This window comes from Lepidochelys kempii, chromosome 8 (genome assembly GCF_965140285.1).
Source record: "Lepidochelys kempii isolate rLepKem1 chromosome 8, rLepKem1.hap1, whole genome shotgun sequence".
NCBI classification, from domain to species: Eukaryota; Metazoa; Chordata; order Testudines; family Cheloniidae; genus Lepidochelys; species Lepidochelys kempii.
Genome location: NC_136387.1, coordinates 21,868,974 through 21,891,823, shown reverse-complemented (window position 1 = coordinate 21,891,823; position 22,850 = coordinate 21,868,974). Strand labels below are relative to the sequence as shown.

Genomic DNA, 22,850 nt, shown 5'->3' with positions numbered 1-22,850 from the left:
CACAAAGCCTCCTTTTCTTTTTACTAATCTCTCTATCTCTCTTTCATTCGTGAGTCAGTGTGATATAAGAGACAGTGTGTAACCCACTTAATTTGTTTTAAGAACGTTTTGTAAGGTAGAATTTACTGTATCTCCTCTGTGAAAACTGGCAACCGCCCTTCTGTTTCCATGATGTCTTGTTAGGTAACCCCAGGCAGCTGGATCCAGGAGATCAGCCTGCACAGGTAGCAGAGAGCCCTCTGGAGACCGAGTCTGTGTCACTGGCTGTAGGGGAAGGATTTCCAACTGGTAAGTTATTGTCTTGTCCATAGTCAGTGTTTCTAATGATAGTATGTAGCAAAGACTGACCCACACCCAGATGGATCTTCCCAGCCCACCAGTTTTTCCTTTTTAATATTAGTGTCCGGAGAAACTATTTGGGGTGAGCATTGGTCTGACCTGTGTTATTTAAGCAATGTAGCAAATTGAGGGTCAGAGGCATGGGTGGGGCATGCAACTCTATGCCGGGCGGCTTTAATGCCAGGTGTCATCGCAGGACACAGCTATGCTGGTCAGATGTCTCCATGGCCCATACCATAATACTTTCCTCCTTCTTTACAGTGCTTAATCACCATTATAGGCTGTAGGTAATCCCCATTAGGGTTAAGGGACCTTCATAAAAGTGAAAGACTGAGAGCAGCAGATGGAGCAAAGCCAGTGCAGGCAGGTGTTGTGCAAGCTTCTCCCACACAGCTCGGCCTGCAGGCCTCAGTGTGGGGTCTGCAGCTCTGCAAATGCACCATCTGCTATTCCACACAGCTAAGCCAATGTATCTCAGTCTTGATGTGCAGTGCCCTGATGTTCCAGTCCTGGAGCCTGTCCTCTGCAGAGTCAGCCAGTCAGACTGTGTAACACACAGTCATGTGATGGTTTTGCATGTGGATGACAGTCCATGAGGATGAGCCTTCCAGACTCGTCTGGCTTGTCATCTAACCCAACCCCACTAGATGAATGTTCGGTCTAAGGGTGAGGTCAGTGCCCAAAATGGCCAGGTGGGGTGCTGGTGCTTGGGTTATTGTCTTTTATTTTTTTACATGTAACAGCTGCTCTTCTTTAATCAGCCGTGTTTCATTTTAAAGAGATTGCGCTTGTGTTCTCTGTTGAGAGTCGCACTTCTCAGTGTGTCAACTCCCAGCTGCAGAAGGCAGCAAGGAAGAAGCTGTGGGCCCTGGAAAATGATGACAAGGACATCTGTGATCTTTTCAAGGTGAGAGTCCCAGGTGTGTGCATGCAAGAGCAAGAGAGGGTGGAAGGGGAACTGCTCACATGCACCTTGACTGGATGGGAGCCACATGGTGATAGGAGAGTGGTGGATGCTAGAGGCAGCCAAAGAGTTGTGAGGTTTTCAAAGGTGTCTGAGGGAATTGGGTGCCAAAATCCCACTGAAAGTTAGCCTATGCAGATAGATGGACGGATAACCAATTTAGAGATAGGGCAATTCCCTTTCATTTTGTGTCAGCCAAGGTTCACAGAAGATGTCAGGATGTTGTAAGATTAAATTTAAATTTAAAAAGATGCCATGTATTAATGTTCATTGGTCTGATCTATCCTTCTGCCTCAGTTCTTCAAGTCCCATAGTGTTGCCACCATGTAGTACCACCATGTTCTTTACTGATATCTCTGTGATGGTCTCAGCTACTCAGAGGCTGGAGATCTGGAAGAAGAAATGAGTACAACTGCTGGTGACAAGGGAAAGTCTCTTTATCTCAAGAGGCAGATCTACAGCTCTCAGAATCAGAGTGTCCCTTGGATCAAGTCACAGGAGGGAAGGATTTCTTACACCCCTTAAATTCAGCTGAGCGGTAGTTTGGGAGGTGCCCCTGTCTTGATTAAACACTGCCCCTCCACCCCCATTGAACAATACAGATACCTGCATTTCATAAGCAGAAGTGCACTGGAATGTGCAATAAAGTTAGGAAAGGATTTTGTGGGGAGAGAGTTAACTCCCTCTCACTCATTCTGCTGCATCAACGAGCATCAGCGATGATAAGGAGGGAAAAACGGAAGAGATTCAGTCCTTCCTTTTGGAAGGACACAAATGGCACAGCCTCCAGCAGGCAGAAAAGCCCTGCCTGTAACCCTGGCCATGAACTCAGAGTTCCAGATCTCCAGGTTGGACCACATCAGAATCCTGGTTCTGTATTACAGTTCTAGGCCCTTCCGTTATTAGCAAACATGAAATGTACCATGGCTACCCCTTTTGTCCTTCCCTCATATCATGGCTGCCAGGGCAGAAGTTCCAGCTGAACTCCAGGGACTTCTCACATCCTTGTGTTATCTTCTCTCTGTAGGAGCTCTCAGCCAGGCTGGTCTGTATCCAGGCCCAGAAGGATCGGTTCCTCCTCACCTTCAAGACCACAGAAGAAATCTGGAAGTTTTCCACATATTTGGCTTTAGGTAGAGCACTCATCCCACCAAGCAGGGAGAGGGGGTAGTCAGTAAGTGGGGAGGTTGAATCAGATCAAATGCCCCATGCCAGAGAAAGCCTGTGAGTAGGCATTAAGCCATGCCAGGGATGCCATTGGCTAACAGGGTGGAAAGCTTAATGAGCAAGGGATGGTGCAGGAGAAATATGTAGCATGGTACCCAGCTACAGATTTATGAAGCCACTGTCCAGCTCAGTGCAAGAGACACTGAGTCCATATCTGCCAACCCCTTCATTGCATACAATGGAACTGGGAATCACTGATAAGGATGGACAATATCATCACCAAAGAGGCTGTTGCTGCACTGGTTGCAAATAGCTGCTCTGATGGATGGCAGAAACAGGACTTTGTCCTTTTACAGGCTAGGAGTATATGGAAAAGGAGCTTGTTTAGACTGTGTTCTTTCTTCGGTTTATAAGGCTACGTGGCTTGCTGTTTGGAGCATCTTCTGTTTGACCGCGGGTACTGGTTGAACTGTTCTCTGGTGGAGGACACTGGGATCAGAATTACTGTAGATGAAGATCACTTGGCCACCATGTACCTGGGTCTGCTACTCCAGGAAGGTGAGAAGCGACTGCCCATCTGGGGACATGCATCCCAGCAGGATTGTGGTTTAGAGGGTGCAGAGCCAATCTGGGTTCCAGATTGCGTGGATATATACAGAACACTGCTAATTGCTTCCCTGCTTCTGTTTGCAGGTCACTTCTTTTCCAGAGCAGTGTTCAGTGTGCCTCAACCCCTGGAGGGAGGAGAGGAAAGCTTAAAGCTGCACGAGAACGAGCTAGTCCATGTGAAGGACATTGGGAAAGAATCGAAATGGGAAGGGATGTCCTTATCAACAGGTCAGCGAGGCCTGGTGGCTGTGGCAGCCATAGAGCCACTCCCCCACCCATTTTACCAGTAAGTACACAGGCTGTGATGTTCTACACAAGGGGCCATGCTGCCCACCCAATGTTTGTTCCTGATCATGGTACATTCAGGGTCCCTATTGCCAGGGCAGCACCAAATCCGGGTACGGGAGTACTCTTATCGCTGAGAGTGATGGGGCAGCCCTTTGTACCTGAACAGTAGTGGTCTGGAATTTCAGCACCTTTGTAAGATCAAGGGTTTAATTCTGGTCTTACTCTGCTTTTATACTGATGTTGGTCCTTTGACTTCAGTGGACTTACTCTTGATTTATGCTGGTGTAACTGGGAGGAAAAGCACAGGATTACATAAGGATTACATAAAGGATTACATAAAGTTGGTTGAAGTTGAAGGCTGCCACAGTGGCTGGCTGTTGAGGAATTACTGTTAATATTGTGGTCCCTCATGACAGATACCTGGCTAAGCCATCGTGACATGAGCATCACTCTCAGCAACCATTGTACTTGCTCAGTGAAACTCCACTCCACAGCCTGTGAAACTCATCATGCTTTTAAGTGGGTGGCATTTTATGTCACTCAGATGCCTGTACCTGCGCTTCTTACGTACTACCCTCTAGAAATATGGCATGACCAGGGATAGTGGATTGGCAGCACTGGACATGTGCCATGTGAGCTCCTGCTACCTAAGCTCCTGCTACTCAGAGCACTTTTGGTACCCATCTGAGCTTCCCCTTGACAATGTGGCTGGTGGCCTGAGAACACTAACATTTATCAAGTGAACCATTCTCAGAGAGAACTGATGTGTTTATCCAGGGTTTCCTCTGTTTAGGTGGTTTCTGAAGAACAATCCAATGAGCTGCGGCACCTCCAAGGAGATCAGAGGGACAACCTCTCAGCCCATTGGTGTGTACACCTTTGTAATAATGCAGTCTTTCCAACACGAGGCCACCATGGCCCTTACCACACTGGGTTCAGCTATGGAAGGGCCTCTCCCACAGATGCACAAGGCATATCTCTCTTGCTCCAAAAATGACACTTGAGTTACAAGAAGCAATGGAGGAGAGAAAAGCAGCATCTTCAGGTTCTCCAGCATTCTGCATGGGGCCTCGAGACAGCATGTGCTTTTGAAAGGCTAACCTTAACAGCCTAGGGTAGAAAGAGCTGCCGACAGTCTGCAGCATCCTCTTATATTCTTTCCCCGCCTTTCCACTTTACTTTTGTTCTCTCTTCTCTCTAGTGCCTCTGTTTCCTTTGGTCCTGTAGGGCCTGAATGTTAAACAATTAGACACACAGAAGTGCACACACCATAGCACACCAGACTTGTGCCTGCAATCCCTGCAACACCATAGAGTAACTGGGTGAGCACATGTGCACACAGCCATTTTTGGGCATTTGCCTCCTCTTGTGTATGGTAACTGCATGTACAAATTAGACACGTCACTGGGTACAAGTACTTGCCTCTCTGCAAGTCAGACCATGAAACATTCACAGACATCTCTGGCAAACTCTGTTCTATGCAGAGTCAGTTTTGCTGTGAGCAGTATGATGCAGAGAATCATGGATTTATTTCCCCCAACCAATCTTCATTATCGGGGTTATTTGCAAGGATTTGGGTCTTTCTCCATCAGGCATCTGACCTGCTTTTTCTGCTTATACCTCCCTCTCCCTGATATCACAAGCATCTTCGCAGAAACCACAAAAAGGAGCAGATCAATCAGGGACAATGGGACCCTGTTTTTATCCACTGCATAAGCATGATCTCTGATTGGCCACCCCACTTCCAACGAGGGAAGGTCCAAATATGCTTAGCACTTGGGCCAACCCACTGAAATCAGATTGTTTCCCTTTGTTTCTCAGGCACGGGGAGGTGCACGGCCACAGAGGATCACAGAGGGAGAGGATGGGATGAACTGAGTTTCTCCAAGGGAGATAGCATAGAGGTTGTTGGTTTTCTTATACCAGGACTGCTGTGGTTTGTGGGGAAATCCACAAGCAGTGGGACCATTGGCTTTGTCCAGAGCAAACACATAGCAGCAGAAACTTGTGAACCTCTGTAAGTATTCCAGACAAACTCCTGGGGCAGGAGGGAGGAAAGGGCTGACTTAGACCCATTCCAGGTATGTGCAGAAATCCCGGTTTCCTTGCAGGAGCTATGTCTAGATTCCATCCCAGGTGTGCTCCGAAGCCAGATTCTCCCTCCAAACAATAAACAGACTGAAGGAGTCTCTACTTAGAACAGACTTAGCTCAGACCTCCTCACAGTCCTGGGTTTCCTGGGACTGTCCTGCTTCGACCCCACCAAGCCCCTAGTCCCAGTTGAAGTGAACATTTCCCACATTCATGACCACCTTGGGTGGGGCGGGGAAAGGGACCTCATAACCGTGTTTGAGAGGACCCCAAACCGAGTAGTGTTGTGGCCTGGCCCACGAGGTCACAGTGCCGCCCAGCTGCCCTTCCACCTACAGAGAGGCAGACAGGCCAAACCTGCATCCCACATTAGCCACTTGAATTGTGGCAAGGTATGTCAGCTGTCACTTCTCCCTTGTCTCAGGTAGTTCTCAAACTGGCTGTTTGTGCCTGCTAAGAACAGTACTATTCTAGGCTCTGGTTTGTTTTATAGTTACACTTGTGTGCTGCTCCTCCCCCTCATCTCAGTGTCACACAACAATTGGCTCCTCTCCACCCTTTTAATATCAGTTGTAAATGTTTATTGGCCACCTAGCTTTGTCAAAGAGGCTGCAGCTTCCTCTGATGGTGATGCACAATGGGCCCTGAAGGAGGCAGAGGAGAGCGCTCAAGAGAGTTCTTTTCTCTGGCCTGCAGGAGAATGCAGCCACTTTGTCACAGCTCCATGCTGAGTGACATTAAACACCAGCTCCAACACCATCAAAAGGAAAAGGCAAGAGCCAGCAGATGAGGCAGGCAGTAACCCCCTTACCCCATAAAGCCCTTGGCAGTGGACTTTGTTGGCTAATGGAGGACGTAGGCTCCAACTAGAGATACCGCTACTGGGGCTGCAGGTTCACAGAATTAGCATTTTGGTCTGTTTTTCACAGGCTTTCCAATGCTTCAGGCAGCCATTTCTGGGGGTGGGATAACTCAGGATCTTGTCTCCTTGTGGCTTTAATTGCCTAGTTCGTGGAAGTACTGTGAGGAAGCCAGACCGCATTTTTTCCACTCCAGAAGTGGCTCCCGGAGGCAAATAATAAAAGCCCTATTAAAAACACACATAAAAGTGCTAAAAGGAGTGCCTCATACCATGGGCATAGTTTGGGGGAAGGCGGGGCAGGCATGGAATTTGTCCTCCACATGTGGCCCCATGGGTCTTAGTGGAGATGCCCCCCGCCCCGCCCCCAATATAGAAGTCAAACCTTATACCCCTTGTCTGTGGCGCACCATACATGGGAGAGGGAGAATGCACAAACAAAGCCTTGGGCTTCTGCAGCTGTGTTCAGTTGTGCAGCCAAGGGGGTGCCATTGTTGCCCCTTCTGAGATCCCGGGTACCTTCGTGGGTGGCTAGCCTCTCCCGCCACACCTTCACTACTGTTTCTAGCACGCTAGCTCAGCCAAAGTGGGTGCACGGATGTCTGGAAATTACACCTCCAGTGTAAGCATACGCTCCGGGCCTGCTGATCACTTATATTCTGCAGAGGTTCTCGTCTTGCTTAGGGGAGATTTTCCTTCCCCTGAAAAAGGGCCACGCTCCTGTTAGAAATCAGATCCTTCCCTTTGCTCCTGCTCTCGCTCCTGGCTGGTGAAAGCGTTCTTACGGTGGAGCTTCTCTTTCTCTGCAAAGCTTTTTGCACCTCACCCCGGGTATGTGTTTGGCAGACTCCTTTCCACCCACATCCACCGCAGCACAGCACTCCTGGGTGTGGACAGGGCAGAGGGAGCCTATCTCCTTCTGTGAGCCCGGTCCTGCTGTGTAGCCAGACTGACATTCCCAGCCTCCACTCCAGCTGCTTGGGGAGCCTTGCCTTCACCCCAGGACGTGCTGCAATAAAGTGGGGTTATGGAATGCCCTGGCCTCCTCTCCAGGATGCTGCTCAGGACCCAGGCTGCCTGCCACCAGTTCGTGGTGGAGCACTGCAGGAGGTGGGCTTGGCAGCCCTGCCTCAGCTCCAGGACACAGCTCCACTGGCAGGATTTGCCTCGGGATGCAGGGTGTGGGAGGCCAGCAAAGCTGAGAGCCCCGTTGAGTTCCCATGTCAGCGCTCTGATGGGGGAGGGGAGCTGGGCTCCTGTATCCAACCATGACAGAGCGCTGATGGTGGTGGAGGGAGGGGGTTGGGAGCCCTGGCTCTGCCCCATGGTAGAGCTATGGTGGGGGGATTAGGAGCAGGTGGCATGGGAGAGCTGCACTGGCTAATTCCCACTGGTTTGTGCCCCAAACACAGGGGAAAGGGTTCAGTGTTTCTAAGTGAAGAAGAGAAATCCTCCCTTCTCCTCCTCCCTGGCAGCGAGCAGCACTACACCAGCCTCCTCGAGGACCTGGCCCGCACAGACATCACTTCTGTGTACAGGCTTGGTGAGTGCCCCCAGCTGCTTCCTTGGTGCTGCAGCCCTGTCTCTCCTTACACGGGGGCCAATCTGGCAGTCTCTAGCAAGTTCCCTGCCTTATACCCACATTTGGACCTTCAAGGGGGAAATGAGCTGCTAAATGGATGCAGGAGGGGCCGTATCTCGGGCAAGTCCTAGGCCAGGGGTGGGCAAACTTTTTGGCCCGAGGGCCACATCGGGGTTGCGAAACGGTATGGAGGTCTGGGTAGGGAAGGCTGTGCCTCCCCTAACTGCCCCCCCAGGACCCCACCCCCTATCCAACCTTCCCTGCTCCATGTCCTCCCCAACCCCCCGGGATCCCACCCCCTATCCAACCCCCCCTGTTTCCTGTCTCTTGACCGCCCCCCCCCGAACCTCCGCCCCATCCAACTGCCCCGTGTCCCCTGACTGTCCCCCGGGGCCTCCTGCCCCTTATCCAACCCTTACCCTGCCGCTCAGAGCGGCAGGACAGGCTTATTTGAAAGCATGGGAGGTGGGCGGGCGCAAGCCGCGTTGCTGAGGGAGAGGAGAGACAGCAGGGGGGGCCCGGGGGCTAGCTCCTGACTGGCCCCTGAGTTCCTGGCTGGGGAGACTGCTGTGGTTTGTGGGGAAATCCACAAGCAGTGGGACTATTGGCTTTCTCCAGAGCAAACACATAGCAGCAGAAACTTGTGAACCTCTGTAAGTATTCCAGACAAACTCCTGGGGCAGGAGGGAGGGAAGGGCTGACTTAGATCCATTCCAGGTATGTGCAGAAATCCCGGTTTCCTTGCAGGAGCTATATCTAGATTCCATCCCAGGTGTGCTCCGAAGCCAGATTCTCCCTCCAAACAATAAACAGACTGAAGGAGTCTCTACTTAGAACAGACTTAGCTCAGACCTCCTCACAGTCCTGGGTTTCACGGGACTGTCCTGCTTTGACCCCACCAAGCCCCTGGTCCTAGTTGAAGTGAACATTTCCCACATTCATGACCACCCTGGGTGGGGCGGGGAAAGGGACCTCATAACCGTGTTTGAGAGGACCCCAAACCGAGTAGTGTTGTGGCCTGGCCCACGGGGTCACAGTGCCGCTCAGCTGCCCTTCCACCTACAGAGAGGCAGACAGGCCAAACCTGCATCCCACATTAGCCACTTGAATTGTGGCAAGGTATGTCAGCTGTCACTTCTCCCTTGTCTCAGGTAGTTCTCAAACTGGCTGTTTGTGCCTGCTAAGAACAGGTCTATTCTAGGCTCTGGTTTGTTTTATAGTTACACTTGTGTGCTGCTCCTCCCCCTCATTTCAGTGTCACACAACAATTGAATCATAGAATCATAGAATATCAGGTTGGAAGGGACCTCAGGAGGTCATCTAGTCCAACCCCCTGCTCAAAGCAGGACCAATCCCCAATTAAATCTTCCCAGCCAGGGCTTTGTCAAGCCTGACCTTAAAAACTTCTAAGGAAGGAGATTCTACCACCTCCCTAGGTAATGCATTCCAGTGTTTCACCACCCTCCTCCTGAAGAAGTTTTTCCTAATATCCAACCTAAACCTCCCCCACTGCAACTTGAGACCATTACTCCTTGTCCTGTCCTCTTCTACCACTGAGAATAGTCTAGAACCATCCTCTCTGGAACCACCTCTCAGGTAGTTGAAAGCAGCTATCAAATCCCCTCTCATTCTTCTCTTCTGTAGACTCCTCTCCACCCTTTTAATATCATTTGTAAATGTTTATTGGCCACCTAGCTTTGTCAAAGAGGCTGCAGGTTCTTCTTACAGTGATGCACAATGGGGGGGAGGGATAGCTCAGTGATTTGAGCATTGGCCTGCTAAACCCAGGGTTATGAGTTCAATCCTTGAGGTGGCCATTTCGGGATATGGGGCAAAAATTGGGGATTGGTCCTGCTTTGAGCAGGGGGTTGGACTAGATGACCTCCTGAGGTCCCTTCCAACCCTGATATTCTATGATTCTATGATCCTAGCCCTAAACTGTAACTCACCAGTAGAGGTTGCTGCGCTTAACTGTTCCCGGCCTTGGGTAACCTGCATGTAGGTGCTAATGCTGCACCCCAGCCCCTAGTAAATGACCTTCTCGTGGTTTGAGGCAGCTTCTTTGGCAGATGGGCCCAGCCTGCCAGGATCAGACAAATTAGTGAAGCCCTTTCAAAAGGATTAAATGTTGAGAGGCAAAAAGAATTCAAAGGATTTTCTTGTCAAGTGGGAAACACGATGTGTGTGAACAGAGACCCCGCCACTTCTGCTCCCTAGCCCAGCATTTCTGGGCTCGCAGTGGGATTCTGAGATTGTTAAATGACTAAAGTGAATGGAAGTGATGTTTGCTTGCTAGAGCTGGGGGCTGGGAGCCAGGATTCCAGGGTTCTATTCCCAATGCTTGTTGGGTGATCTTTTGGCAAGATACCCAACCTCGCAGCCTCAGTTCCCCCATCTAAAAAATAGGGATAAAAATATTTAGCTACCTCTACTGCGGTTTGGGAGGCTTAATCCATTAATGTCTGTAAAGCATTTCAGATGGGAGACAAGAGAGCTGCAGCATTATAAATTCTCTTGCCTTCTAGCTTTGTGCTTTAAAGGACACTTTTCTGCACACACAAGGCAATTACCCTTAAATGCATCACCTGCCATGTCCAGAGTATGTGAAAAGGCATGTGAAAGGCAGAGCATGTGTATCCCCTAATAGCAAGCCTATAGGGGGTTGCACACATAATGAGAATGAAGACAGGCTTGATCCCCAGAAAGTACATTAGCCCCCGCCCCCTCCACTAGCAATTTGCTCCCCGGAGTGCCTCATCGTCAGTGAGAGATGGCATTGATAAAATCTTGAGCCACAAAAGATGATACCCTCTCATTTCCTGTGTGGGTGTGATGTTGCCAATACCCAATCAAATAAACCCTGCTATCGTCCAGCATTTGGGTACTGTTCTCCATGTTCTTGCATTGATCCCAGCCCTTCAGGATGGGGGGTGGGGAATTGAAATTCTAGCTGAATATGGAGTAGGAATATAGAAATAAATCCACTCCATTGAGTCAGAACACTATAGTTTAGCTGAGATTCAGCATCCTGGAGAGGGGGCAGAAGAACCCTTCCAGGACAGGCTTTGAAGTTACAGAGCTTGCCTCTGGCTGCTAGCACTGACCATGTTTTATTTCTGTTGGCCGTGTAGCTGGTTTCGAACCCACAGCCACGTTTCCAGGAGGGCCATCTGGTGAGTGCATGTGAATGGGGAGATGTACTTTGTTCTGCTGGATTTTGAGGAGGAATCTCCATGTGGGGAAACATTTCTCTGTGGTCTATATGTCCCTTTCAGAGGCTGCTCTTCAGGGGTATAAGGACGTCCAGCTGTTCAAGACCTGTGGGGAATCTGCTGCAAACAGCCTGTCCACACCTAGTGACACAGAGCAGTCTAGCCCGGAGGGCGAAGCATCCCCCACTGCCCTGGAAGAATTTCTTCTGCGGGAGCCAGATGACCTCGATGACCCCAAGTTCTTTATTGACCTGAATGCTGGGCACATGGAGGATGCTGAAGTCTTTGACCCCATACTGACCTTCCTTAACCAAGGGCGCTATGTGGCCCCTTTCCAAAGCCTCTATGACCTCTCCTTTTCCTTCCTCCGCTCCACTTTTTATGGCTTCTCTGATGAGGACAAACTGGTCTTGTACCTCGAGACCTCCAGAAATTGGGCCAAGAGGACTCACTTAGGCTGGGCTCACACCAGGCTCTGTTTCCTTCTGGGAAGGCTGTGCATCAAAAGGGTCAAGTTCTCCCAGGCCCGAGTCTATTTTGAAGAAGCCATGAATGTCATGGACAAGGGGTTTGATGACCTGCCCCTATTGGCTGCACTGCATGTGAACCTTGCCGCTATCTACCTGAAGCAGAAGATGAGGCACAAGTTCTTCTCCATGCTGGGGAAAGCTGTGGCCCTGCTGGCCTGCTTGCCTGGACACTGCTTCAGCTCTGAGAACGAGTTGGAGGTCGTGAAGTACATCCTGAGGGAAGCCATCGTCGTGGGCAATGCCCCCTTGGAGGCCCGGGCCTGCTTTCTTGTTGTCAAGCTTTTCCTGCAGTTGGGCAAATATGACGAGGTCCTGCCCTTTGCAGAGCGCCTTCAGTTCCTCTCTACCTGCGTCTCCAGCCAGGACTCCAGTGCCACATGCTTGGACACGACCCCTATCCTGAGCTACCTCTATGACAAGAAGTACTTGCCGCACATCACGTTGGCTTCCACCAGGCTGTTTGTTCCCAGTGGCATAAAGGGGGCACCGACGCCTATATGGAGAGCTGGCTTAGTCCTCCAAAATACCTCCAAGCTCTTGGGAAGCCAGCTGGGCAGGAGCAGCGTCCCAGCACTTGCTTGCCTGTATCTCAGGCATGCATTGGCCTTCTCCCATGAGAGTGGAGCTGTGTCCACCCAAAAGACCTTGTGTGCTGTCTTGTCCAAAATGTACCTCCAGCATGACATGTTAGATAGAGCACTTTATTATTCTGCCAGAGCTGTAGCCCTTGGCAGGCTGATGAGTGAGGAGGAGGCCTTTGAATCTTCCCTTTTCTTGGGGTGGATGTATGTTCTGGCCAGCCAGCCGGCTAAGGCTAAGGCGATCATGTTGCGGCTCCTGCATTCTCTGCGCGAGACAGACAGTGTTACTCAGGATGGGGCAGTTCGCAACCTCCTGGCCATTGCCCTCAAAGAAGAAGGAAAGGTGAAGAAGGCAGCAGAGAATTACCTATGGGCCTTAAAAAAAGCCAAGGAGACTGGCAACAGGCAGAACCAGGCTATTGCCCTGGCCAACTTTGGACACCTGACTCTCTCGTGCGGGGCGAGCCAGCTGGCAGAGAGCTACTTCCTCCAGTCTGTTCAACTGTATATTGAACTCCAGGGTGGGGAAGATTCAGAGATAGAGCTGGTGCAGGTCCTTCTGTGGCTGGCACAGGCCATGCTGAGTAGGCACAGGATAGAAGACAGCAAACTCTGTTATGAGCTAGCACTGGTGTTTGCCCTGAAGTCACACAATGTGAAGAGTGAGTATATTAATTAGGGTTTTGTTGAGGGAGGAGGGTATAGAGGGAAGGTACTTGTCTTTTTGCTGTATCTTCTTAGATCTCTAATGTACCCCATTTAATCGTACCCCCCTCCCCATACCATACAGGTCAGCTTCATATCACTGAGTCCCTCTGCCATTTCTACAGCAAAGTATCCCCAAATCCTGGGGCCTGCATCACCTACCATGAACACTGGGTATCCCTGGCACAGCAGCTCCGGGACAGAGAGATAGAAGGGAATGTCCTGCAGACCCTCAGCCAGCTCTACCAGACTCTAGACATACCCAAGTAAGTCAGTCCCATGGTCATACCCATTGCAGAGGTTGCTGGTTGGGAGTCTCTGCTTAAGACCAGCAGCTTCCTCTCAAATGTACAGGGCACGGTCTCCAGTGGGCCAAGAAGAAGAGGCGATTATATGTGTGTCATAGCACTTACCATGCCTCACACTCTATCAGCAGAAGTCATGAAAAAGGCAACATTTGCCAGCCTTTACTATTCCGTCTCTGCCGATATCTCATATTGTAAGTAAAGGGGGAAATGGTTTAATTTCAGATACAACCATATGGTAACTTGGCAAATGTTGAAATTTTAATGGTGACCACTATGCGATAGGATTTAAAACAGGTAGTGGTTCCTGATATTTGAACTACATGGAAATACACACTCTGCCTTATCTCCTGCATACTACCAGAGGTTGTAAGAGCTGGCAGCCTTACACTGACCTGGTACACAGGATACAGAGTGAAAATTTTAATAAGCATCTCCTCAAGAGGCTGTGATAGGAGCATCTTATGCAATAAAGAGAGCTTAGTACAAACAGGTGAGTTATAACCAATTGAACTGGGTCTGGGTGAGATCCATCCCTTCTGTAACTCTGCTGACGCCAGTGGACTAATGCTAGGGAGGAATTTGGCTCAGTGTCAACCGAAAGGGGTTCCCTAACTAGGGCTTGAGTTGTGCTGGACACTCCGGAATGCTGTTCTGGCACTGGGTTTTTTTTTTTCTTTTGGTGATCCAGTACTTCCATTACTGAGTGATAATCCCAGAAGTACTGGGAGTGTGTTCCAGCACTTATTTTTTTAGGACTTAGTCGCTGTCCCTAACCAGAATAGGAACTCAGCCTCTGACACTCTAAATACCCTTCAGCAAAAATCTGCATTATGCCACAGAGATCAATAGGCTCAGAGCTCTGTCAGATCAACTGAGGGTGCAAATTCTAGGGGGAAACAGCTCCTAGGGGAAATGCCTGGTTTCCAGTGCCCCTTGATGCACAGACAGATTAATAGATTCCCAGGCCAGAAGGGCCCGTTGTGATCAGCTAGTCTGACCTCCTGTATAATACAGGCCAGAGAACTTTCCCCAAATTGTTCCTGATGAACAACAGCATATTTCTTAGGAGAAACATTCAATGTTGATTTTTAAAATTGTCATTGATGAAGAACCCACCACAGCCCTTGGTAAGTTGTTCCAATAGTTAATCACCCTAGCTGTTAAAAATGTACACCTTTATTTCCAGTCAGAATCTGTCAAGATTGCACTGTACCTTGGTCTGCTAGATCAAAGAGCCCATTATCAAATACTTGTTCCTTGGGTGACTCTGGGGGGTTCTGTTTCTTGAGGCATAGATTTGAAGGCTGTCAAGGACCATTAGATCATCCCGTCTGACCTCCTGGGTATCACAGGCCAGAAAATTTCACTGTTACCCCTAGATTGAGTCCAATATCTTGGTGTAGATTAAAGTAGAGTTTCCAGAAAGATACCCAATCTTCATTTGAAGACATCAAGAGATGGAGAATCCACCACTTCCCTTGGTAGTTTGTTCCAGTGGTGAATCACCCTCCCTGTTCAAAATTAGCACCTTGTTTCTAATTTGAATTTGTCTGATTTCAGCTTCCAGACATTGGTTCTTGTTGTTTAATCCACTAGATTAAAGAGCCCTTTAATACCCACTGTTTTCTCCCCACGAAGATATTACACTCTGTAATCAAATCACCTTTTAATCTCTTGAACAGATGAGGCCAGAGGGGACAGGGAGGCGCACAGAGTTTGACAGACAACTGTAGTATTTAGTTTTTTAAAAGCAAACGTGTTGAATCGCACTAAGTTAGTGCCAATCTCCGTGGAACATTTAACTGGCCAGGCATGTGGTCATGGAATAATTTGGATATTAACCTGCCCATGCGAGGTCACAGTGAGCTCAGAGGGAAGGAATGCAGGAAGCAGACACCTGTCCTGTGAACTGTTCCCTCCCTGAACTAACAGGACAGCTGGAGTCTGGGAGCCCCAAGGACAACAACCAAACAGGCAGAGCTGCCATACTGTGCTGGTACTCCTGCATGCCACTGCCCCCTTCTGGATGAAAAATGAGATGCTCAAGTGCTTGTCAGTTTGCCCGCTAGTGGCCTGGAAAGAGGAGCTAGGCCCTGGAACTGTTGCTAGTGGAAGTTCCCCTTTAGCTGGAGTGAACAGGAGAGAGATGTGTTTGGGGAACCAAATGTTGCTAACTGCAGGGCTGATGTATGTAAGTGCTCAAGGCTCGTGTAGTTGGACTATGCCACTGCATGCAGCAGCGATTTGCTCTGTACAGGAGTAACCTTTGGGGTTAGTGCCAGGGAGCCGAACGGAAGGTGGTCCACATGGGGCTGTGACAAAGGGGGAAGGAATGCAGGACGTTTTGCTGAGCTGCAGCTCTACAATTTCTCTGTAATGACTGATCACTTGTTAACCCTACAGGTCCCTGAGACGGTCTCTGGACTGCACCAAACAGAGCTTAAGGATCTTCATTGACCTGGGGGAGACAGTCAAAGCGGCTCAGGCCTGGCTGCAGGCTGGAAGGCTCTATTATCTCTTGCAAGAGGATGAGCTGGTGGAAATGTACTTCCAGGTAGGGTGTGGGTGGCTGGAAGAGTTTGCCATGGCAGCTCTTTGCTATTAATCTATAGGCATGGCTACCAATCATCCAGCCACCCGTTTGCTAGGAGTGTCTTTGGCAAGAAGATCCCACCATGCAGAGGGTCCCCTCACTGTTAACTGGCAAACCACCAACTGAAGGAGAAGTGAGCACACTGGTGTGTATGGAATAGCAGGTGTTACATGCACAGCCACTGGGGTTTGGTGACCTCCTGAGTGAAAGGCATTGGATTCAGCATGTGAGAATAGAAACTCGGATTTTCAGAGGGATTGTCAGGGGTTAGGTGCCCAGATCCCATTGAAAGCCATATAGACTAAAGGGAAGTGGTGGAAGCCCCATTGCTTAGGACTAAGAACAGGCAGGACAAAGCGTTACACCATGTAGAACAGGGAATAACCCTACCTTGCCAACTGGGTGGACTGGACTGCATGATCTAGTAGGTTCTGTCCATCTCTAATTTCTATGATTCTAGCATTTGAACAGTAGAGGGGAAAAACAGCCCATAATCTCTGGTGGAAACATTGATTGCGGGAAGCAATCTCTTTTAAAGAGGGTGCCCCTCCCATCAGCCCCAGACTAAGCAGAGCAGAGGGTTGCTGATGGTGTGATCTGCTGCTAGGATGTGCAGTAAAGCAACAGCCTGGATACGCAGCATTAGGAACCCTTTAAACTGGTGGGACTGGCCGGCATGGGGTTTAGTGCTAGTAACAGGGGAGAGACATTCACCTTTATGTCACCAGCATGAATCTAAACCTAGACAGTAGTGGCTGGAAGTTGTCAGGATCAGATGGCTTCTCATGGACCTATGTGTAATGAATGGGTGGCCTCAGCCTCCTTCCTGATGGTCAAGTGCTCACAGCAGGCAGATCAATGGCGCCATCGTCAATGGTAGTAATTAATGCCCTGGCTGGTGGGTGGTTTGACCAGGGAGGCCATGGATTTAATGAGCAGTGGAGAGTGACCTCTCATTAAGGAAGGGGAACTATAGGCTGAATATCAGGCAGCAATTCCCAAGGGTGGTGGTCTCCCCGTCTGAGGGAAGATTATTTATAATACTAAGCATACACTAAGGAACAATCCTGCACTGGCTGGGAGATGGCCTAAATAGGACCTTGTAGCCAAATTCATCATTGCAACAAGCGGGTGCTGCCCTACTGATGTCAATGTAGCTACATGCGCGCGCTCCAGCCATACATTTGGCGCAGCTGGTCTTTCCCCTCTCTAGATTTTGATTCCCTCAGCGCCCTTTGAGGTGGTTCCACCAAGTTATGGCTGAAGCCCAGCAGCAGGGCAGCATCTGGGGAAAGCTTGCACAGCCACTGGCGGCCCTGTTCCACTTCCTATGAATAATATTCAGATGTCTTTGGTTTCCAGGGATGTCAGTCTGGCACATCACACCTGCATGGCAATTTGGGTTCCGCTCCTAATGTCAAAACTGCACGCATGTAACTTGCAAAGGCAGTTATCACAGCTAGCTGTGCATGAATAGCAGTAACTGTGCTTCCAAATGCAAATGACCAGTTGGTCTCCTAATTGCATGCATAGCTGCTGCAACTGAGAACGCAAATTATGCATATACTCAGCTCTGAAGACTTGGGCCTACGCTTCTTATTGTTATAGTAGAAAATCACGCAGAGTGTGAATGTGGCGCTGCCTCTTTCAGGCTCTCACCCTGAGTCCTTCTCCTTCCAGGCAGCCATACAGACTGCACTGATACCAGGGGAGTTGTCCGTGGCCATGGACCTGTATGAAGAGGCTGGGGATATCTTTTTCAATGGCAACCGAAACAGGCACCGAGCAGTGGAATATTACAGGGTACCTAGCCCACAGAGCATTGGCATCAGGGTGACCTGGCTGTGCAAATGGCCACAGCAAGATCTCCAGCTGAGCGGCATGTTTTGTGAAGTCATTCAGAAAAGGCAATAGAGAAGCTGAAAGGGGAAAATGGTGGTGGGGAGGTGGGATGTGTCCGAGCATGAGAGATCAAAGATGACCATTGCACTCTGCTGGGCATGGCCAGAGGCACAACGCATCAGGTAACCTGGCTCTGAAGCCCAGACACCTCTGGCAACAGTTGCTGCCTCAGTCAGAGCTCAGCTGCGAGAGGGGACAGGGTTTCCTAGAAAGCCTGAGCCGTTGCTTCCCTGGAAGCTCACAGGATATACCGAGCAACCGTGGCTGTCTTTACACAGAATTACATTGTACCCAGGAGAACTGAGTTCTGAGGCTTGCAGGGCACTGGCTGGTGGAAAGTGCATGGGCTGTAGGGATGCTTCATGGCAGGGCAAACAGCCAAGGACAGAACGTGGCAAGTGTGTTGGACTGAGGGCAGAAGCCATTTATGGTTCTTACACAGTTCCCTTTACTATAGCGTCTGCAAGGGCTTTCCCCTGAGAGGTAGGCAAGTGTTATTAACTCCTGTTCATACGGGCTGAGGCAGAGAGATTAAGCAACTTGCCCAGGTCACACATGGTCTCTGAGGCAGAGCAGGGAAATTAACCTGGCTTTCTAAAGTCCCAGGCTCATGCCCTGACTCCTGCACCATCCTTCCTCTGTAGCTGGCACCTTGGGGCTACTCTGTGCCGTGCAGGGTTTGAACTGGAACTGCCCAAGATGGCTGTGGGCTATTGTCCCCTCTCTCCCCAGGGAGGTGCTGTGCCTTTGGCCAGGAAACTGAAGGCCACCAGGACAGAGCTGCGGCTGTTCAATAAGCTGGCAGAGCTGCACATTGGGCTGCAGGGCTACGAGAAGGCCCTGGAATTTGCCACACTGGCAGCCAGGCTCAGCAGCAGCGCAGGTGAGTGGTTCGGTCCCCAGGCATCAGAAGGAGTTATCTGTCCCCATGTCTTTTCCAAAGTGTGCGGGGGTGGGTGGGGAGGAGGCAAGAGAGAAAAGTCTGTCTGAATGTATTGGCCAGGAAGGTAAGTTCCTAGTTTAATGAAGGCTCTGGATGGTCTTTTACTGTCTCGGGGTAAAGTCTTCTTTAAGCACATGGCTGGGGCCCTGGCTGATAGGCTCATGGAATGCCTGGCTCTCCCACGCTGCCGTGGGGGAGACCTGAGTCTGATGGGAAGTTTGTTGTTTTGCCAGAGCCTGGGATATTCAGGGTGGTTGTAATGTGGTGATGCCTCACCGCCCTGGTTCTTCTTTCCCCAATGGAACTCCTCACCACCCTTGCCCAATTCTGGGCAAGAATTGCTTCTGCCAATGCCAATATATAGCTCTTAGCTGCACCCTGTGTTGAAAGAACCCATGCAGTCCTGGCATATCCATAGAATTATATATTGAATTATATACACAGAAGCATTCATCCCCTGTTAACCTGTGCTGATGGTGACAACGATCTTGTTGATGGCCATGTCCCCACTGTACCATCTTCATGTCCATTCTCACCCATCTCCTCATTCACAGATGTCCACACTTCCCCTGACTGTGAAGCACACCCATTCTAGAATTCCTCAGGGTCCATGGGCTCCATGCTCAGTTGTCCAGGAATGGGAATGATTTATAGCTGGCTGCAGTATCATTATATCATTTTCCAGGAGATCAGTTGCAAGAGCTGGTTGCATTTCACCGCCTGGCTACGGTGTACTATTTCCTGCAGATCTATGAGATGGCAGAGGACTGCTATCTGAAGACACTTGCCCTGCACTCTCCGGTGCTGCAGTGTGCGGAAGAGGCCATGTACTATTGCAAGGTTTACTGCCGCCTTGGCAACCTGACCCTGCACAAACTGAAGGTGAGAAGCGTCTTTCCATGCTGTGCTGAATATAATGGTCTAGCTGGAGTATCTGCTAGAGTATCCCTATGTCTATCCTGGAATTCAGCTGCTAGAACAGAGGGGTCTAGTGTAGACAGAGATCCAGGGACTGGGCCCTGGTCCAGTTCCAGCACTGGGCACTTCAGTTCAAACCAGTCCCTCATGTTTTCCCTTGTCCTTTGTGATTAGGATGAACAAGATGCTGCTGCCTACTTCCTGTTGGCCCTGGCTGCTGCCACCGAGCTGGGAGACCAGAAGCTCCAAGGTGCCATTCATGCCAAGCTGGCTCTCATATACAATGCTCCCCTGTGGTAGAAGGGCCCGGATTGGTGTGCTACATATCGGGCCAGGTGGCTGAGTGAAGGAGGACATGTCGTTTGAGAAGCCTCCTCATGGGACCCACACGCTCCAACATGGAAAACAGCCAAACCAAGTTATCTTCTTACCTCATTGCTGAAGGGCAGCCATGTGCGTTCAGAGCAACAGCAAACATATAGTCCTGCGCCCCGGCCTGTTCCCAAGCCAGGTTATCGTCACGTGTCTAACATTCAGATGGAAAGACCAGCTGTTTGGGACGAGACACCTTCCCCTGAGATCACTCGCAGGCTTTGCTCTTGGGTCACCTGGAAACCAGATGAAATCATCATCCCAGCCTGGTCAGTTAGCATTAACTGCAAAGCACATAAGTAGGAGACACCACCACCACCACCCGTACCCTGCTTCCAAACCAGACTTACTGCATTTTCTGTACTACATGGGGGAGGCTCAGTGGCAACACAGTTATCAGCCTGAGCTAGGATGGAACCAAAGTCCAGTGTTTGGGAATGCACGGGATGGAGATTGTGGAAGTGGCCACTAGATGGCACTCCAAGAACGCAGCTGATCTGAGGGGACTGGTGCTGAAACTCATCCCTGATGGTGGGAAAGTGTTTTGTAGGGTCATCAGTCCGATGCTCATCTCAGAGAATACGCCCTTCCCACCTGCAGCCCTATAGACTTGGGCTGAACAAATGGCCTTTGGGGCCATCGGTGGGAGCTTTGGCTCTAATTCCAGGGGTATTTTAACGTGTCGGATAGCAATTGTATTATTTATTTCTGTATTTTCTGTTCAGTCTGTCTCCTGTCTGTGAGGGGGCAGATGAGCTACCTAGATGCCACAAGCACACAGGATCAGTTATAAAGCATCCCTCCGACAACGCACCATGATGTATGTTCCAACAGCTAACCCAGCACCTATCTGGGGACAGTAAATAGGTGACAGTTTCCCATGCAGGAGGGAGGAACTGTCCTCCCTAAAGCCACAGACAAAGGGTAGGACAGGATTCTGGCTTTGCAGCATGAATGCCATGGGAAGAGGGAGGAGCCCATGCGTCCGCCTTCTGCCTGCACAGGCGAGGGCATTGCTAAACTGCAGCCCTTGCTGTCACTTTGTGCAAAGCTGCAACATGCGCCTCCACTCATACCCCAGCAAGTGTGCAGGGATGATGAGCCATGATCATCCCCTCAGCCACGTTGGCCTTGCCTCCTCGGGGCTGTGCTGCATGGATATGTCAGATGGGAACCCAGACTAGCTCCCAAGGGACTGCACTAGGTCTGTCTTAATATTGGCGCCTTCTGGGAAGAGTGGGTGGAAGAGGCTCTTCCCTCTGCCCATCTCTTTCTCCCTGTACTCAGCCCCTCTGCACAGGGACAGTCAGATTTTGGCCCAGATGTTGCAGAAAAGTAACCAACAGCGCATTGCACAAGGAGCAGCAGCAGCGCTGGAGGTGCTGTCTCTGCTCTGGCCATGATCTGCAGCCCAATCCTGCTGCTGCTGGTTTCTAAATATTAGTACCTTTCACTGCTGGGAGATTTCAAAGGAAAAACACCTCACAAAATCTCTATTTCTTGAGCCCTTTGCATCCACTTCCTCTTACCAGGTATGAAGCCCTGTCAAGGGGAGGGGAGGAGAGATTCCAAGAACCAGTGTGTTTTTGTCGCTCCCATCCCATCCCCTGCCGGTATTATATTTGATGTGATGGGGAAGGCTGGGGAAGCAGGTACTTATCTGCTGCCCAGGGAGTGATGGGGAAGAGGGAGAGTGATGGTGGGAGGGAGTGTAACACACTTGCTATTTCCATAATGCTACAAATCCTTCCTGTTTCCATAGCTCCTGGAATCTCAGGGTTCTCAGCAGAAAGGCAGCCAGCTCCGTCTGGGGAACGGGAGAGCCACTGTGGGTGGGGTGGCATGGAGGGGGAAGGGGGAGCATGGCAGCCACTGTTCTGCCCCACCAGCACTGCCCAACAGGGAGGGGAAGTGACTCTGTCCTGGCAAATCCCAAGTCTGACAGTGACCACCTGGCCTGTAAAGTGGAGCGGCTAACAGTCGTCCTGTGCGGGGACCGCCCATTGCACAGGTGGCAGACGCCAGGAAAGTTAGAAGGGTGTGCTGTGCAGAGGGCAGGGCACATGCAGAGCCTCTTCACACCAGCCTGCCTTGCGTCTGAACGCCTATTCCCTTGGGATAGGTCCTGGGATAGTGGGAGAGGGAGTGTTTCTGTGAAGACCCCTGGCTGCCTGCAGTAGCAGTCAGCCCCTCTGTCTTTTGTTAGGTCAGTAGGACACCTCATACTGTGAAGCTTTGAGCTGCACGGGATGCTGGAGATGTAGAAAGACACTTTAGAGAGTGGCAATGGAACAAGCAGATAGGCAAGTGCCAAGTACGCACAGTGCTTCTGAACACCTCGCGCTTGGCTGTCTTCTAACCATGTCTCACCACTTGAGGGCAATAAATCACAGTTCTTCCCGCTTGACATGTCTGAGTCCTGACTGAAAACAAACAAGGAAGATTTTCATTTTTAATTGATATGGATTTACGAACTGGTTGGGGGCGGGGTTTAAGATGCTGAGGCCCAGTGCTTCAGGAACACCTGTGGAGGGCTCCATGTTTGGACAACTAGAGTCTTATACGTCCAGCCCTGTCTTCATCAAGGGACACAGTCGAGAGCATTTTCATACTGTTTTTATTTATTCGTAAATCCTAAACAAATGACTTTTATTGCCCAATCGTTTTTGCAAACACTGGCTTCATTCCCCCCTCTGAACTGTATGGAGCATCTGTCGACATGGCAATGGATTGTTTGCAGCTTGTTTACCTGAGGGTGACCAGTCAACAACGCCATCAGCCTGTCAAAACTGCCCTGGGGATAGCTTGGGAAGGTAAATCCTAATCCCATCCAAAGTACTGCAGACTCTTAGAAGAGCCATTACCAAACCACTCTCCTCCTCCCGCT

The 22,850-nt window shown here is 50.2% G+C and overlaps 1 protein-coding gene across 6 annotated transcripts in view; it reads left to right on the top strand.

Annotated features, from left to right (window-relative positions):
• Positions 1-22,370, top strand: part of SH3TC2 (SH3 domain and tetratricopeptide repeats 2) — a 28,870-nt gene extending 6,500 nt beyond the window's left edge. Inside the window, exons 3-18 of one of the 6 annotated variants that reach the window (XM_073355818.2) lie at positions 184-288; positions 1,119-1,246; positions 2,331-2,436; positions 2,885-3,028; positions 3,164-3,365; positions 4,161-4,234; positions 5,189-5,384; positions 7,730-7,860; positions 11,031-11,072; positions 11,175-12,884; positions 13,013-13,193; positions 15,639-15,789; positions 17,509-17,631; positions 18,463-18,613; positions 19,359-19,555; positions 19,766-22,370. In XM_073355818.2, coding sequence (XP_073211919.2) covers positions 184-288; positions 1,119-1,246; positions 2,331-2,436; positions 2,885-3,028; positions 3,164-3,365; positions 4,161-4,234; positions 5,189-5,384; positions 7,730-7,860; positions 11,031-11,072; positions 11,175-12,884; positions 13,013-13,193; positions 15,639-15,789; positions 17,509-17,631; positions 18,463-18,613; positions 19,359-19,555; positions 19,766-19,891 — 3,767 coding nt within the window. In that variant the 3' untranslated portion in view covers positions 19,892-22,370. The other 5 variants (XM_073355819.2, XM_073355821.2, XM_073355820.2 and 2 more) reach the window with 5 other exon arrangements.
• Positions 22,371-22,850: the final 480 nt, after the last annotated feature.